A 17,279-nucleotide genomic window follows, 5' to 3' on the forward strand; every position below is an offset into this window, starting at 1 on the left:
TTAAATACATTAGTCACATTGGCTTTGTGTAAGACAAGGTTAGCGTTCAAAATTTGAGGCTTCCAGCTGTAGTAGCCTCAAAATTAAGATTAATTGAAAAAAATGATTAGACGCAGCTACCGGCTGGAATGACCTAACATGAAAGCAAAATTTAGGTCAAATAAAATAACAAATGTAAAAGCACTGTTCAGTGGACATATGACCAGTCAAGCATGATGGGGAAACTCAACTATGAAGGATTGAGCAGAAGAGATGCTTGTCATAGGCATGAGGAGAGATCGTAAATTGTTTTAAGTGCTATGCTTGTTTAATTTTGAAAAAGGACTTAGCCAAACTAAAAAAAAGGCAGGGCTGCTTTTAATCACATGATATAACTCCTGCAAAAGTCGAACTACCAGTTGCCAGGACAGATCTCAGACATCGTACCCCTGGAATGTCACACCCTAGTTTAGACCTTCTGGTCTCCAAACAGAAGAGACCAGCAGACAATGTGTCTCCCCAGTCAGGTCTGAACACAGGATGAACTACTAAAACTCATTATGCCTGAATTGACACTAATGGCTTGCAATTTATCACATATAAAGGAATTATGGATCTTCACTGGGTCACTGAAGCTTAAAGACATTATGCCTGTTGTGGTGTTAATAGTCACATTTATCTCCTCAGGTGAGCACTGGACCCCTGGCTAGAAGGACGAGGACCATTTATTGCCGAATCAGATACAGGACAAAAATCACCCCAGCCTTTTGTTGAAACTAACTGTAATCTTGAGACACCGTTGGCTCACTGTGATAAGAACAAAATGTTAGCATCAAATTTAGAAGCAAGAAAATCAAAGATTCCATGTCAAACTAAATTTTCCTCAAGTCTCAACCTGCTCGAAAACTTGGATTCGAAATTTCTCCTCCCTGGTGTCACACGAGCAATGGCATGAGGTTGGGAAAATACAGAGGATGAAAATATCAGAATCTTGACGTCAAGAAAATGTTTTGGGATATTCCTCTCAAGCCACAAATACTTATGACTCTTGGTATTGACTGGCAGCTTCCTGATTTTCATATATTTAGATCTTATTAATAGTCAAAATTGCATTTTTTTAAAGTGTTCAGTATTTCAGTGTTCCAGTTCTCCTCTCTTTCCCTGAGAAACTAAATGCTGCATATTCTGGACCCTCCAGTCAGAATGGAAATGTGGTGGCCACACCTCAAGATTGCTTGTCCATGCCATCATCCAATGTACCTTCAGCATCTTGTCACTGCATCTCTGTGGACATCATTCTCTTTGACCCTTCACCCATGAAGGTTGGCATTGACAAACCACCAAGCCTCACTACATAATCACGCCCACATTCAGACCAACTCCCACACTTCAGAACTTTGCCATTGTACTTTGGAGTTTAACGCATGACTTTTACACCCCTGCCAAATGGCATTTGGACAAGATGCACCTTCTGGCCTTTAGTTGGCTTTCTTAGCACTCATTCACCTTGAGTTTACATAGAGGCTGCCAGTCTGTCTATTCACATTGCTTTCTTGGTGCACAGGCTCTTCCCTGCTCAGTTACAGACTGTTCAGTCTCTCTGGCTTGCATGGCTTTTGAGTACAGAGGCTCAGGCAGGGAGCTGGTCATAGTGGGGACATGAAACATCAAGGGGGGGAGACAAGTCATTATGTGGCATCATGCTGCACTAATGTTACCGCTGCAGCATGTACCAGCAGATTATGTGGAAAACACACTACACATGCTTCAAGGAAAAGGCCACGTGTAAAAGTCAAAGTGGCATAGTCCTTAGTGGTGTCGAGTCAGGTATGGTCAGTCAGGAGGCACTATCACCGTCAATCAAGGGGACCATCCAATTTTACTCAGGGGAGTTGGCCTGTCAGGTCCCCTCAGGCAGGGGCTAAACATCTCTTGATTGTTCAGAGAAGGTGGTTCTGAGGCTCCTGTCTGTAACCCCATCTCTTGCTTTGGGTGCCTGAATTCTGGAGGAGAAGGGAAATCTGGAGTGAGGTTGAGGTCCTTTCAGGTCATCCCCATTAGGCACTTGTGGCTACAGCGATCGAGTTCAGGTTTGTGCACAGATCTGATAGACACTGGGTATGCTGGACCATTGCAGAGACTATTTTCCCATGGAGACAGCCAGTCACATGCAAGTCAGAGCCAGCACAGTACTGCTAATATTGATGGACTCCTTCATCCTTTGATCCAGTTGATCAACCACTTCTAATGAATGTGCTTGCTGCTCCTTTGCCTGCCTGACCATTTTTATTGAGTTACCAATGGCCAGGACGATTTTCTACATGGAGCTGAGCAGGTGCAGGTGTCTAGAGTCAGAAACTAGGGACGTTACTTTTTCGGCCAGATGTGCCAGTGATATGTTCACTAAACTGTGCTCTAATTTAGGAAGAGAAGGGGTCTGAGTGTGTGGAGAGGAAGGTCTTGCTGGTGAGGGTCCATGACTTCCTCCTCAAGTTGGAGATGGAGCTGACGGTCTCCAGTGCTGGCCGCTTCTTTGTGGAAGCTCATTGGGTGCATAAGCAAAGGAAGAATACTAGTTGTCTAAAAGCTTGTGCACATTAAGAATGAATTTGCACTGGTGGTAATGGGAGAGCAGCACAGCTCAATGGAGCTAATGGGGCTAGCTTCCCATTGAGGTCTCCCTATACCCACATAAGCAATTTGTTCTTCTTTATATAATTCTAGAATTAACTCCTCACAGGGAGCAAGCAGCTTAATGTCTGCCACCAATTCACAGGTTCATGTCCCCTCAGATTTGTTATGGGCCTTTTTTCCTGTAATGAAAGAAAGAGCGGAACTGTACAGTATTGAATGAAATGTGAAAGAGCAGTTGATGGTGATGCATGAGCAGGAGAGGGGTGGAGGTGGTGAGGTGTCCCCTGTGAGTAGGAAGATCCCAGAGGTCAGAAAGGGTTGGCAGCTTGGGAGACCAAGTTGAATGAGAGCCAGTGCGTGAATGTAATTGATCCAACATTGAGAGATGAGGTCCGTGAGGCTTGGTGAGATGCATGTACAGTGGCAGAGTTAGAGTGAGTAGTGGCTCTGAGAATGTGTGGTAGCAGAGAGAAGGTGTTAGCATTACCCTTGTGGGGTAACCCAGTGAGATCCTCCCCTTTAAGTGCTCATGCCTCAACGATAGAGTTCAGGTTTGTGCACATATCTGGCAGACATTGAAGATCACTGACCTCCTTCCTGTACTGATGGGCACTCTGCTTCACCCTGAGACACAACACTGACCTTGGCTGCTTTCTGGGTCAACACTGGCTTACTCTGGTACCATTGCTAACCATGACATTTAGCATTCACTTTCCGTCCTCCAACCTCCACCTCAGCAACACTATGTCCCTATCCAAGAAGTGGGGTGCCAGTATTCCTTTCTGTATCTTCATGGTCCAGCATCAGTGTGTGAGGGGCAGCTCCTGGTTTGCAGTCTCTGAAGTGGTGTTTGGTTGATCCTTCCATGTCATTCTAATGTGAACACCACCAATGAGCCCAGTTGCACAATGAAATGAGTTGAAGAGCGGAGGATGCAGCAAAGCAACTGACTCTGAGCCGGCGTTCTCTCTGAGCCACGTGGCCACACACTGGAAGTCACTGCCATGCACAAAACTTGAAGGTCCATGCCGCAGGAAAGAAACGGTTTAGAAGGAGCCTAGCTCTGAACCATGGCAGACCAGGCAATCAGCAAAACCACAACTGAAAAGATCTGCCCTTGGTTTCTGGAAGAAATCTTACATTTGCCTAAAAGGTTGACGAACATCATCATGTTGTACTTTTGTCAACTTCAAAAATAATTCTGAAACCATTACCATGAACATGAGTTCCTATGAATAATAGTTTCTCCAGACATTGAATTCATGCCCATACCTCTCAAGTTACCTTTCCTTGTTTGTGTGTGTGTGTGTGTGTGTGTGTGTGTGTGTGTGTTGATCATTATTCCCTAGGTTCAACTGCATGAATAAACCATTCGTCTGTTTTAACTCCTAAAGAGAATCTGACTTGATTTCCTCTAGGACTTCACAAAAAGAGGGGAATGCATCGCAGCCTTTCAAAAGAGACAAACAAAAGGGAGAAAAATCAAAACACCATTACTTACACACAGAAGTTGAGAAAAGTCAAAGAATTCAATTTACACTTCTCCCTCATCATTAACATAGGCATTTAGCTTCAATTTTTACAAATTATAAGTATAGGTGTAAATATTTAGGACAGGAAATGAAACAATTGGGTTAAGGTAAGGAATGGATTGTAACAACATAAACAGTATTTAAGTTTGATATATCAGTCAGCATACACCATTACTGAATGAATTTGAAAGGAGAATTCTCAATTTTTTAGATAAGCAAATTGTGATATGGAACTCAATATTAACGAAAGAAAAGACACAGAAAACCAAGTAGAGCTTCACATTGTTTTGAAAACCGATCACCTTGTACAAGAGTGAAGGCATGACAACAACTTCATACAGAGATCACTGTTGAAGAACGGCCTGCAATTATAGATACTTCATCACAGGAAGAACTCAGGTGATGGGCCGCACATGGCAGAGATTTACAGATGATGCCAGCATCTGTCTGTTTCCTATGTTCACCCACACACTTTGGGATATAGTGGTCAAATGTTGGTATGGTCTGCCTGGTGATTAGAGTCATAGAGTCATAGAGATGTATAGCATGGAAACAGACCCTTTGGTCCAACCCGTCCATGCCGACCAGATATCCCAATCCAATCTAGTCCCACCTGCCAGCACCCGGCCCATATCCCTCCAAACCCTTCCTATTCATATAACCATCCAAATGCCTCTTAAATGTTGCAATTGTACCAGCTCCACCAGTTCCTCTGGCAGTTCATTCCATACACGTACCACCCTCTGTGTGAAAAAGTTGCCCCTTAGGGTCTCTTTTATATCTTTCCCCTCTCACCCTAAACCTATGCCCTTTAGTTCTGGACTCCCCAACCCCAGGGAAATGACTTTGCCTATTTATCCTATCCATGCCCCTCATAAGTTTGTAAACCTCTATAAGGTCACCCCTCAGCTGCCGACGCTCAGAGAAAACAGCCTCAGCCTGTTCAGCCTCTCCCTATAGCTCAAATCCTCCAACCCTGGCAACATCCTTGTAAATCTTTTCTGAATCCTTTCAAGTTTCACAACATCTTTCCAATAGGAAGGAGATCAGAATTGCATGCAATATTCCAACAATGACCTAACCAATGTCCTGTACAGCCGCAACATGACCTCCCAACTCCTGTACTCAATACTCTGACCAATAAAGGAAAGTATACTAAACACCTTCTTCATTATCCTATCTACCTGCGACTCCACTTTCAAGGAGCTATCAACCTGCACTCCAAGGTCTCTTTGTTCAGCAACACTCCCTAGGACCTTACCATTAAGTGTATAAGTCCTGCTAAGATTTGCTTTCCAAAATGCAGCACCTTGCATTTATCTGAATTAAACTCCATCTGCCACTTCTCAGCCCATTGGCCCATCTGGTCAAGATCCTGTTGTAATCTGAGGTAACCTTCTTCACTGTCCACTACACCTCCAATTTTGGTGTCATCTGCAAACTTACTAACTGTACCTCTTATGCTCACATCCAAATCATTCATGTAAATTACAAAAAGTAGATAAACCACGGCGTGTACATCTCAACTATGGCAAACACGTCTGAGTACTTCAAAGGCAGGATTGCTACAGACTGAGTCCCAGAATATCCTAAATCAAGAAATTAGAAACCCTTATTCTAAGGAAAGACTTCAGATACTTGTGAGCATTTGAAATGTAAAACAAAATGCTCATGGGAAATTTTATAGACGAGTCTTAATTTAAAGTGCTATCATTGGATTAGGAAAATGTTATTTCCCCTGATTGAGCAGTCATAGTCATTGCTCAACAATTTAGCTATGTGAATAAGGAGAAAGGTTCGGAGAATTCTTTTTTAACTCAGAGTTGGCACATTGAATAGTTTACCACAGTGAGTGATTAGCGGAGATAATTGTGTATGTTGCAGGAGAATTGGATAAATATTTTAAGCAGAGGAAGATAAAGGCTTTCAGGAGACAGCACAATAGTGGGTTTACTATTACATTGCTTCAGGAAAAAATCAGCACAAACATGATGAGCCAAATGGCATCAATTTATGTTGTAAATTGCTATGGTTCCAAGAAGCATTACTTCTCCAGAGCAGTCAGTTTAATGAGTTTTCCTTAAAAAAATATAGTTTTTATTTAGAAGCATCCAGTACACAGAAAAGGAACTTGGCAGGGATTTAGGTAACATTCGTTTAGTGCTTTGCAGTGTCAGACAGCCCTGGGCCAGATCTCATTCACTCCAGTGCCAATTCAGTTGGTCATAGGGAAGAGAAAGAATCCCACCTTTCAGCCACTGTAAGTCAGGGAGCAACATTGCTTTCAGAGCCACGATACACCAAGCAGACCTCTGGGTTCCCTATAAGGTCTTGTTGGAACAGACAGCACAAGTTTCTCATTAACCTACCCAGATATCAATCAGAAAATTGTAACAGGAGAAGACAGGAGTTGTAGCTCAGCAGAAAATTACAGGAGTGTTTCAAACTGGAAACAGCAGATACTAATTATCCCTGGCCCCTATTACAGTCTTTTACAACCCATTTCCTTATCGCGTCAGATTGCTAAAGTAATCCCTAGTTCCCAAACGACTCAGTTCAGCGGACAGCTTAAAGATACTTACCACACCCCACCATAGGGCGTCTGCATAACTACCAAACTGTTGGGAGCCACTGTCATCCACAGCATCTTTTTCAGCCAGATACACAAAGTAGGAAGAAAAGATCAGGCCCAGGAACCCGATGTAAAGGGTTGTAATCAGCTCCTATCAAAGATAAAGAAAATTTAAAGGCAGACATTTACTACTCAATGTTGTTTTCAAATCATTACTATTACTGGTGAAGGATGCTGTGAGCATGACACTATCACAAAAGCAATTCAACCCCTAGAGTCTGCTCCATCATTTATCGAGATCTTTGCTGATCTGCATTGCAACCCCATTTAGTTGCCTGAGCTCCATGTCATAGACACATTAAAGATGTTCAGCACAGAAACAGACTCGTCAGTCTAACTTGTCCATGCCAACCAGATATCCAAAATTAATCCAGTTCCATTGACCAGCACTTGACCCATATCCCTCTGAACCTTTCCTATTCATGTACCCATCCAATCGCCAATGCTTGGTGAAAGTGAGGACTGCAGATGCTGGAGATCATAGTTAAGATTATCGAGGTGCTGGAAAAGCACAACAAGTCAGGCAGCATCCAAGGAGCAGGAAAATCAAGTCCTGATGAAGGGCTTTTGCCCGAAACGTCGATTTTCTTGCTCCTCGGATGCTGCCTGACTGGTTGTGCTTTTCCAGCACCACACTAATCTTGACTCCAATTGCCAATGCTGTAATTGTACCCACCTCTACCACTTCCTCTGGCAGCTCAATCCATTCATGCACCACCCTCTGCGTGAAAAAGTTTCCCCTCAAGTTCCTTTTATATCTTTCTCTTCTCACCTTAAACCAATGTGCTGTAGTTTTCGATTCCTCCACCCTAGGGAAAAGACCTTGTCTATTTATCCTATCCATAGGCCTCATGATTTTGTAAATCTCCGTAAGGTCATCCCTCAGCCTCCGGCATTCCAGGGAAAATAGCCCCAGCCAATTCAGCCTCTCCTTACAGCTCAAACTCTCCAACCCTGGCAACATCCTTGTAAATCTTTTCTATGCCCTTCCAAATTTATTAACATCTTTCCTATAGCAGGATGATGAGAACTGAACACAGTATTCCAAAAGTGACCTAACCAACATCCTGCACAGCCACAACATGACCTCCTAACTCCTGTACTGAATGCACTGACCAATTTGTACCAAATGCCTCTTCACCATTCCATCAACCTGTGATTCTACCTTCAGAAAACTATGAATCTGCACCATACATTCTCTTTATTAGGCAACATTCCCCAAGAAGTGCACAAAATTGCCCTGATTTGCCTTACCAAAATACCTAATATCTAAATTAATATCTAAATTAAGCCCCATCTGCCACGCCTTAGCCCATCAGATCAAGGTGCCATTGTACTCTGAGATAACTTTCCTCACTGTCCACTACACCACCTGTTTTGATGTCATCTACAAATGTACTAACCATTCTTCCTATATTCACATCCAAATCATATATATAAATGACAAAATGCCTTTTAGCTCTCTTCCTGAACATAAATCTACTCTTGAAAACTTTCCCAATATATCAAACCATCATCCATGACTTTATGAGGAAAGAAAATTCAAGATTTTACTGCTCCTTATATAAAAAAACATTTCCTTCGTTGCCCTCCTAATCAGCTTTAATCTTTTTTTTAATTTCCACACTAGTGGAAATAACATCTCTGCATCCATGACTTGGAGATGCCAGTGTTGGACTGGGATGTACAAAGTTAAAAATCACACAACATCAGGTTATAGTCCAACAGGTTTAATTGGAAGCACTAGCTTTCGGAGAGACGTTCCTTCACTATCACCTGATGAAGGAGCATCGCTCCGAAAGCTAGTGTGCTTCCAATTAAACCTGTTGGACTATAACTTGGTGTTGTGTGATTTTTAACTCTCTGCATCTAGTTAGTCAAATATTTTTTAAATACTTAAAATCTCTCAATCCATTCATTGTGCTTTGATATAAAAAGGAATAAAAGCCAAATGTAATAGGAAGTATTTTCTACCTTTTATTTGAAGCTAGATTCAGAAACAATTTCCTTCAGTTCAGATATAAAGTATTGCTACTTCTAGATTGGCCCAATAGCCTGTATCATCACCAATCTCAGAACAGTACTCCTACTACAACAGATTAACATCTTCACCCACTAAATCACCTCTTCACTTCACATCTATGGAAGAGAACTGACAATTACAACTTAGTTGCAAAGAGTGTTACAAATTTATCCTTACCAGGAATTGACCTAAGAATGTGCTAAGTCATAACAATAAGAGGCTTTAATCTTATCAGTCTTAGTCAGAGTTTAAATTAAATTGTTTAAAAATTGTGCAAATGCTTTAAAAGGCAAATATCTCCAAAATACACATTGTTATGATCAATGATTAAATAATAAACTTGTCTGTTTCTTCCACAGACTGCACTATGTCATACCATATTATGTCTGCTCATTTTTAATTTATTTATTTTTGGTTTGTCTGATTGTTTCAGTCTTATGATAACTTTTCTTTCCCCCATGCATGAACATACCCCAGGCAGTGGAAGGTCAAATATAAAATTTGTTCTCTTTATTGAACTTAACGTGATTTTCACCAAAACAGTTAAGATAGGTACAAGGGTAGCATTATAAAATAGCTAAAGCACTGCAGGCCAGTATTAAACTGAGGGAGTACTATGCTGTTGGGAGTTTTTCCACGAGAGACTTTGTACTGAATTGCAAATCACAAATTGATTGATATGTATCACTCTGCTATAGTTTTGTCTAAACAATATCACATTCTTCACTTCACCATATAATTCAAGGAGTTGCTAGGTTTGGATGAAAATGGCACAGCAAGTTAAGTCTAGTAATTAATTGCATTAGTACCATTTGGACAATATGAAACTATTATAGTGTGTTAACCACCTCGCTGCTTCAGAAAGTGAACAATTAAGAATGTGACAGCTCATCCCTTCAGTTTGTGAATTGTTGGAGAAGTGCCAAGTCTGAACTTTTTTTTTCTTACTTGCCACTTCAGTCTAATTTACACTTTCTCTTAATTCAACCTCTCTTAGTTTCTTTTTCTGCATCTGATTTGACATTAAATTTAGCCCCTCAAATTGACCCTCCTTCTCAGCTCCTCCTGTTTACTTCTCAATATATTCCTTTGTTACAATTGGGATTACATTTTAAAAGCCTTGCATTGATTGTAAAGAAAACACTTTGAGAAGTCAAGTGGTTTGTCAAGGCTCAATTTAATTGCAAAATTTTGGTTTTAAAATCTCATTGGGTAATGAGATTGGTTATTCATTTAACAGATCCCAGATATCCCATTACCGACTTGAACTTCCAATTTTTAGGGCAAATTATTATCCCTTAAAGGAGCTGAAAGAGCTCGTAAGATAAATGTAGTTCTTAGGGCTAAAAGGATCAAAGGGTATGTGCCAAAATTGGGAATAGGGTACTGATTAGGATGCTCAACTCTGATTATATTGAATAATGCATAGGCCTGAAGGGCCATTTTACCTCATTTTGTTCTGATTTTCTATGAAAATGTCTAACTATCCACAGACTTGATATGCAATGCCTCACCTCAGTGAATTCTGGCTCATTAACATTTCCTCACTGCAAAACATTAATCAACCTCAACGGTAAAGCACAACTTGCGGATTGAAATTATTGCATTTGGCAGTGAATGTAACAGCTACCAACTATAGGTACAATAAATAAGTCTTGAGAACTGAATCAAACAAAAAGGATGGATGTTAAAGAAAGTTCTTGTCACACTAGGGTTAAACTAGATGAAGGTTTTGATGGGAGCCACCTGTCTTTATGACTCAGCACTTAAGTTGACCCACAGAATGTGGAGTCAGATCACCCCACCTGTCGATGGATAAAGACAACCGATCCCAAAAGTCTCCAGGTGCCTCCCTGTCGATCGACATGTAGCATTCGAAGGATTTGCAGGAAACGAATGCCCCTGGAACAAAAGGGGAAACAATGCTCCATTAAATGCATCAGCGGGTGCTCGTGCCTGTGGTTTAGGCTACTGGCAATGAAACTCCGAGCTGACATGTAAAGGGGAGACAATCAAAACGGAAAAAATAATGTTTTGGCTACAGCCCTGGAGTTTTTCAGTTTGTTGATATCGGGATAATAGCATCACTGCCATTTATGTCTTGTTGTTGGTGACAGACCTTATTGAACCTTTCCAGTCAGTATGGTGAAGGTGTCCCACAAACAACTGAATGGCTCGCTAGCCTATTTCAGAAGGCTATTAATACTCAATCGCATTGACAGGGTAGTGGAATCATGCTTAGGTTTCCTGCGCTAAAAGCTATTAATGTACCAGCTAGGCATTTTGTGACAACCTGACAGCTTCATGGACCTTCACTAACAGATTGCAAGCTCTTCAGTCCAGATTACTTGGGACAAAGTCATTTCCAGATTTTGGAGTTTTCTGGAACGCAAGAACGGTGGCACTGTTGGGTTGTCCGGTAGATTCCACTCCACCCAAACCTCTCAAAAAGAAGGAAAACATGGAGCCTCTGACTTACAGATACATCTAGGGTTTCACTGGAGCCTTGCTGCAATGACCCCCAATGTTGTAACCCTGCTTGCCAATCCAAGAGGGGCATAGAATTCTGGCCCAAAGTCTGAAACCCAGGTACAAGCTGAAGATCCAAAAAGATGCTTCATGTTTGCATTTGTGTTGGAGATCCTGATCATAGCCACACCATCTTATCGAGACCAGATACTTACAATAGGAAGGGTGCAAGTGAAGATACAAGAGGACTTTAGACAGTGACTCACTCTGTGCTAGACTCCTTTATACCATAAAGACAGACTATCCTCACTGGTACTAGGTCACTCTCTGGTTTCTTTCACTCGTCATGGTGTATGACTGAGAAAACTCCATAGTCTAGTACAGGGAGGTATCAAAGAAACCTTCCAAAGAGTGACCCCAAAATGGGAGAAGTGGCTTTTCGCAGGGCAATGTTTTGATCTCACAGATGCTGGTGGGTCACCTGACCCAAATGTCACAAAATAATTTGCTAAATAGGTGGAAATTCATACGCTATGTACGTAGGAGGTGAGGGGAAACAAATCCTATTTACAAGTTTGCTGAAACCACTATTAACGGCAACAGCGTTCCATGCCTGAACCCAGTTGGTAGAGAGATCCATGCTTACTCTGCTTACCTGATGGCTGATGTTGCAAAGACTTGTCCATTTGATCCCACACAGAGGACTATAACTGAAGCTACCACTACTATGAGATCTGCCAGGAAGAAGCACAAAATCAGGGAGATTATGAAAACTCAGGATTCACATTACGTATTATTTGTTAAAATGCAACAAGTACTTGTGCAGTGGCACTTCATGCTGGCTCATCAGTCTACTAGCCATCATCAATTATTCGTTCTTCTGTGGTAAACATTCACAATAGACTGAATCGATGTCTTATTTTGGGACTCCTCCTAACTACAAGATTTTGCCTCTTCTTTTTGTCAAGGTTTTCAGTACCACTTACTATCCTCATCTGAAATATCTTAGAGTTCGCTCCAGATGTCCTATTGTTATCACACTGAAGGTAAATGCGAGAGATGCACAGACACAGGTTAAAGTGGGTTGCCCTTCTTGAATGGAAATAACTGCTCTCTGCACCCTCAGAAAGGAACTTCGAACCAGACTTACAAAAGTACACCGTGGATATGTAAAGGAGAAAGAGCGGGGTTGGGTGGGGGGAATAAAGGAACTGGAGAGCTTTTTTAAAGTACCAGCACAGGTGTGATGGGCTGAGTTGTCTCCTCCATTCTGTATGACCAGAATCATGTAATGAACAGCTCAGAATGAGGCCATGTGGCCCATCACCTCTTTTCTAAAGAGCTATTTAGTTAGCCTCCTTCCCTGCATCTGAGCAAAGTTCCTGTGTATTTATTCAATTCACGTCTGAAAGTTAGTGTTGAATCTACTCTTTCATTCTAAATCCTAACAGTTCAGTGCATAAAAAAATGACTTCCTCATCTCACTCTCCTTTTGCAAATTATCTTGAATATATGTTGTTTTTTTCTTCTTTATTCATTCATGGGATGAGGGAGTCACTGGCTAGGCCAGCATTTATTGCCCATCCCAATTTGCAGTTAAGAGTCAACCACATTGCTGTTGGTCTGCAGTCACATGTAGGCCAGACCAGGTAAGGATGGCAGCTTCCCTCCCGAAAGGACATTAATGAACCAGATGGGTTTTTCCAACAATCGACAATCCATTGTCAAACTCTTAATTCCAGATTTTTGTTGAATTCAAATTCCGCCAACTGCTGTGACAGGAATCGAACCTGGGTCCTTGGAACATGACCTGGGTCTGTGGATTAACAGTCCAGCGATTAACAGTCCACAAGGCCATTGTCTCCTCTGGTTACAGACCTTTCTGCCACTGCAAAACCTTTCTGCTTAGTTGCTCTATCAAAATTTTTCACAATTAAATTTCTCCTTGGCCTTCTCTGCCTCAATACCAACTTAAATAGTCCTTCAACATAACTGAAGTCACTTAACCTCTGTACCATTCAATAAGTCTTCCTGGCACCCACTCTAGGATCCTCAGAAATGCTTTATAAAATAAGCTTCCTGAAATGCCTACTGAATACACTACTTCAGTGGTCTAACTAGCAATTTAATATATTGGGGCACCAGTCATTCGATGCCCCAGTGTAGTGCTCCCCAACATCTTTCTTTCTCCAAAAGGCTAATCAGTCGCTGAACAGATCATTGTCATTGAAAGGTGCTGGGGGCTGACCCCTGAGTGTATAGTTTGTGTAAAAGCTGTCACTGTAACGTGACTCACCGATGATCGAGATTGGTTTCCTGGCAAAGCGCAGCCTTCCCCAAAATCCAACGTATTTGCTGCGACAGCCTGCTGACCACAGTCGGACAATGTATTCCGTTCCAAAAAATACCACTAATACAATCTCCTGTTGGAACAAAGAAAGAGAGAAGTTGATGGATAGAGCCATTCCAAAATGGTACAACATCTGTGCTGAAACAGAGACTCCAAACCCTTTGTTTGTATGAATACGATCCTATGTACACCTAAACACTTACCTACAGCAGTGAAGGAAATGCTGTAGTGATGCTGTGCTATACAATCAGCACTTTATAATGAAGGAGCTCATGGTTTGGAGGTGGACAGGGGATGTTAAATGAGTTGACTAGAAAAGTAAAGTTGAATGATTGACACAAGGACTATGTGATAGCCAGGTGGTCTGCTTAATGATCTTTAGAGATCAGAGAATGTTTAGTCAGAATCTTCCCTCAGTAATTAGGGATGAGAAGAAGCCCAGAATGGGTAAAGTGCAGATGATCTATAGATATAAAAAGTAGATTTGTTAGATTGAATTGCTGTTTTCCAATCCATTCTATTTTCAATGCTTACTTCCTTGTTATCTTTAATACAATATAAAATAAGCCTGTCTACCTCCCTCAAGTTTGTCAGTTCCCCTTTAAGAAGTATGACAGTTGAATGGAGAGTGTGATTTATATTCTTGCACAAGAGACCATAAGACATAGCATCAGTATTGGCCATTCAGCCTATTAATTCTGCTCAGCCATTTGATCATGGCTGATATGTTTCTCAATCCCATTCTCCTGCCTTCTCCCTGTAACCCTTGATCCCTTACTAAACAAGAACCTATCTATCTCTGTCTTGGCCTCGGCAGCCCTCTGCAATAATGAGTTCCACAGATTAACCACTCTCTGGCTGAAGAAACTCCTCCTCTTCTCAGTTCTAAAGGGACGTCCTTTCACTCTAAGACTGTGGTTTCTCCTACAAGCGGAAACATCTTTTCCATATCCACTCCATTCAGGCCTCTCAATATTCTGTAAGTTTCAATTGGATCTCCCCTTATCCTTTGAAACTCCATCGAGTACAGCTCCAGAGTCCTCAACCACCTGTCATATGACAAGCCCTTCATCCCTAGGATCATTCTGGTGAAACCTCCACTGGGTCCCCTCAAAGGCCAGCACATCCTTCCTTCGATACGGGGCCCAGAACCGCTCACAATATTCTAGATGCAGTCACACCAGAGCTCATACAACCTCAGCAGTTTCTTCCTGCTCTAATGTTCTCCTGAAATTAATGCTGATATTGCATTTGGCTTCTGAACTGCCAACTGCACCTGCATGTTAAGGGAGGTTGGTTTAGCTCAGTTAGCTGGCTGGCTGATTTGTGATGCTGAGTGACACCAACAATGCGGTTCAATTCCTGCACCTGTTGGGATTACCATAAAGGACACTTCTCCTCAAGCTCTTTCCTCTCCTGAGTTGTGGTGACTCTCAGGTTAAACCAATTCCAGTTGCCTCTCTCTAATGAGAGAGCAGCCCAATGGTGTCGTAAGACATTAATGTTCTCTGTGGCAGGGAATGAGAATCCCGAAAGCTGTATTGCCTGTCCTAGTGTCCAGGTTCAGGATATCTCATGTGGGCTGCAGAGGAACTTGGAGTGGGAGGGGAAAGATCCATTTGTCATAGTTCATCTAAATGACATAAGTAGAAAGAAGAAAGAGATTCTGCTGAGGGAATCGGAGCAGCTAGGGGCTAAATTAACAAGCAGAATGAAGAAAGGTAACAATCTCCAGATTGCTACTTGAGTCACAAGTAAATTCAAGAGGTGAAAGTGTGGCTCAAAGATTGATGTGGAAGAAATGGGTTCAGATTCATGGGACATTGCCACTAATTTTGGGGAAGGTGGGAGATGTTCCAATGGGATGGCCTCCACCTGAGTCATACTGGGACCAGAGTCCTGGTGAAGTGCATAACTAGGCCTGTGGATAGAGGCTTTAAATTAAAGTGTGTGTGTGTGTGTGTGTGTGTGTGTGTGTGTGTGTTGGGTGGGGAGGTTCAATTGCATGCAAAATAATGAGAGCAGCAATGGCAGGAGTTTCAGGGGGTAATTGAGGAGGCACAGCAGAAATTCATCCCATGGAAGAAGAAACAGATAAGGGGAGGACGAGGCAACCATGACTGACAAGCGAAGTCAGGGACAACAAAAAAAAAGCAAAAAAAACATATAATGTGGTGAAGTTGAGTATGAAGCCAGAGGATTGGGAATCCTTTACAAACCAGCAGAGCTCAACTAAAATAGCATTAAGGGGGAGAAGATGAAATATGAAAGTAAGCTAACTAGCAATATGAAAGAAAACTGCAACAGCTTATTTTGGATGTATACAAGGTAAGAGAGAAGCAAGAGTGGACATTGGACTGCTAGAAAGCGAGGCTGAAGAATGGGGAATAAAGAAATGACAAAGGGACTGCATAGACTGTGGAGTACTTGGAAATGCATGGTAAAATAGGGTTGAGTCAGCACGTCTTTGTCAAGGGGAGGTCATGTCTGAAAAATCTCTTCGAATTCTTTGAGAAGGCAATGAATAAGTCAGAATAGACATGATCTATTTGGATTTCTAGAAGGCTTTTGACAAAGTGCTGCACAGCAGGCTGCGAAATAATATAACAGCCCATGACGTTCGAGTCAAGATACTGGCACACATAGATGATTGGCTGATTGGCACAAGACAGAGAGTAGGGATAATGAGATCTTTTTCGGGATGGCAACCAGTGACTAGAGAAGTTCTGCAGGGGTCCTTGTTAGGACCACAACTATACACATTGTACGTTAATGATCTAGATGCGAGAATTGACAGCGTTGTTGATAAGCTTGCAGATGGCACAAAATAGATAGACAGGCAGGTAGTGGTGAAGAAACATAGACAGTCTCGGACAAGCTAGGAGAATAGGCGCAGAAGTGGTAGCTAGAATACAAAATGGGCAAGTGTGAGGTTGTGCACTTTCATTGTAAAAATAGAAGCACAGACTAGTTTCTAAATGGGGAAAGGCTTTGGACATCTCAAGTATTTGGGACTAATTGTGCACTTATTTTAAAGACCATATTAGAAAGCCTTTGGGTTGGTCACTTGCTTTTCATTCTTGACTTACACCATTGTTCCACCTTTAGAACTTTCCTCAGATGCAGTCAAAATAAAAACAATCAGGCAGTCAGGAACTCCATCGACTAACCGGTCACACAATGCCACACAACTATGTGAAACTACAGTTGAATCTGACAGCACAGCTGAGATCCAACCAAGGTTTCCTGTATGGAGTCAAGTTAACCATGCTTTTTCCCCATCTGAACACCACTCCTCTGGTGTCCTTGGAATAGTTTCACTCTTTGCGAAAATTGTGTTACCCACTGGGACAGTTTGTCATTGAGAAATACAAATGGCATCAGGTTGTTAAAATAGTGAATTGAAATGAAGTGAAATGGTTCTCTGCCCATGAGTCAGAACTACTTTAAATTCTTATGCCCACTCATCACAATGGGCATGACTTTGCTTTGACAAGATTTTTTTGAAGAAACAGAAATGGAATGATGGACCCTGAAATAGAAGAGGCCTTTTAGCCCATGTCCAGAAGCAACAGAGAGATTCTGGTGGTTAGGAGGAATAGGGTTAGACTTTTAACCCTCCTGCTAGGGTTGTTGATGCTAAAAATATCACTCTTCCTC

The 17,279-nt window shown here is 41.8% G+C and overlaps 1 protein-coding gene across 2 annotated transcripts in view; it reads right to left on the reverse strand.

Annotated features, from left to right (window-relative positions):
- Positions 1–17,279, reverse strand: part of LOC132824369 (potassium voltage-gated channel subfamily KQT member 1) — a 707,684-nt gene that overhangs the window by 448,633 nt on the left and 241,772 nt on the right. For both annotated transcript variants that reach the window (XM_060838761.1, XM_060838762.1), the window contains exons 4-7: positions 13,566–13,692; positions 11,925–12,003; positions 10,606–10,702; positions 6,728–6,868 (exon numbers count right to left, since the gene is read on the reverse strand). In XM_060838761.1, coding sequence (XP_060694744.1) covers positions 6,728–6,868; positions 10,606–10,702; positions 11,925–12,003; positions 13,566–13,692 — 444 coding nt within the window. The remainder of the gene's footprint in view (positions 1–6,727; positions 6,869–10,605; positions 10,703–11,924; positions 12,004–13,565; positions 13,693–17,279) is intronic.

Source organism: Hemiscyllium ocellatum, chromosome 18 (genome assembly GCF_020745735.1).
Source record: "Hemiscyllium ocellatum isolate sHemOce1 chromosome 18, sHemOce1.pat.X.cur, whole genome shotgun sequence".
In the NCBI taxonomy this organism is placed as follows: Eukaryota; Metazoa; Chordata; class Chondrichthyes; order Orectolobiformes; family Hemiscylliidae; genus Hemiscyllium; species Hemiscyllium ocellatum.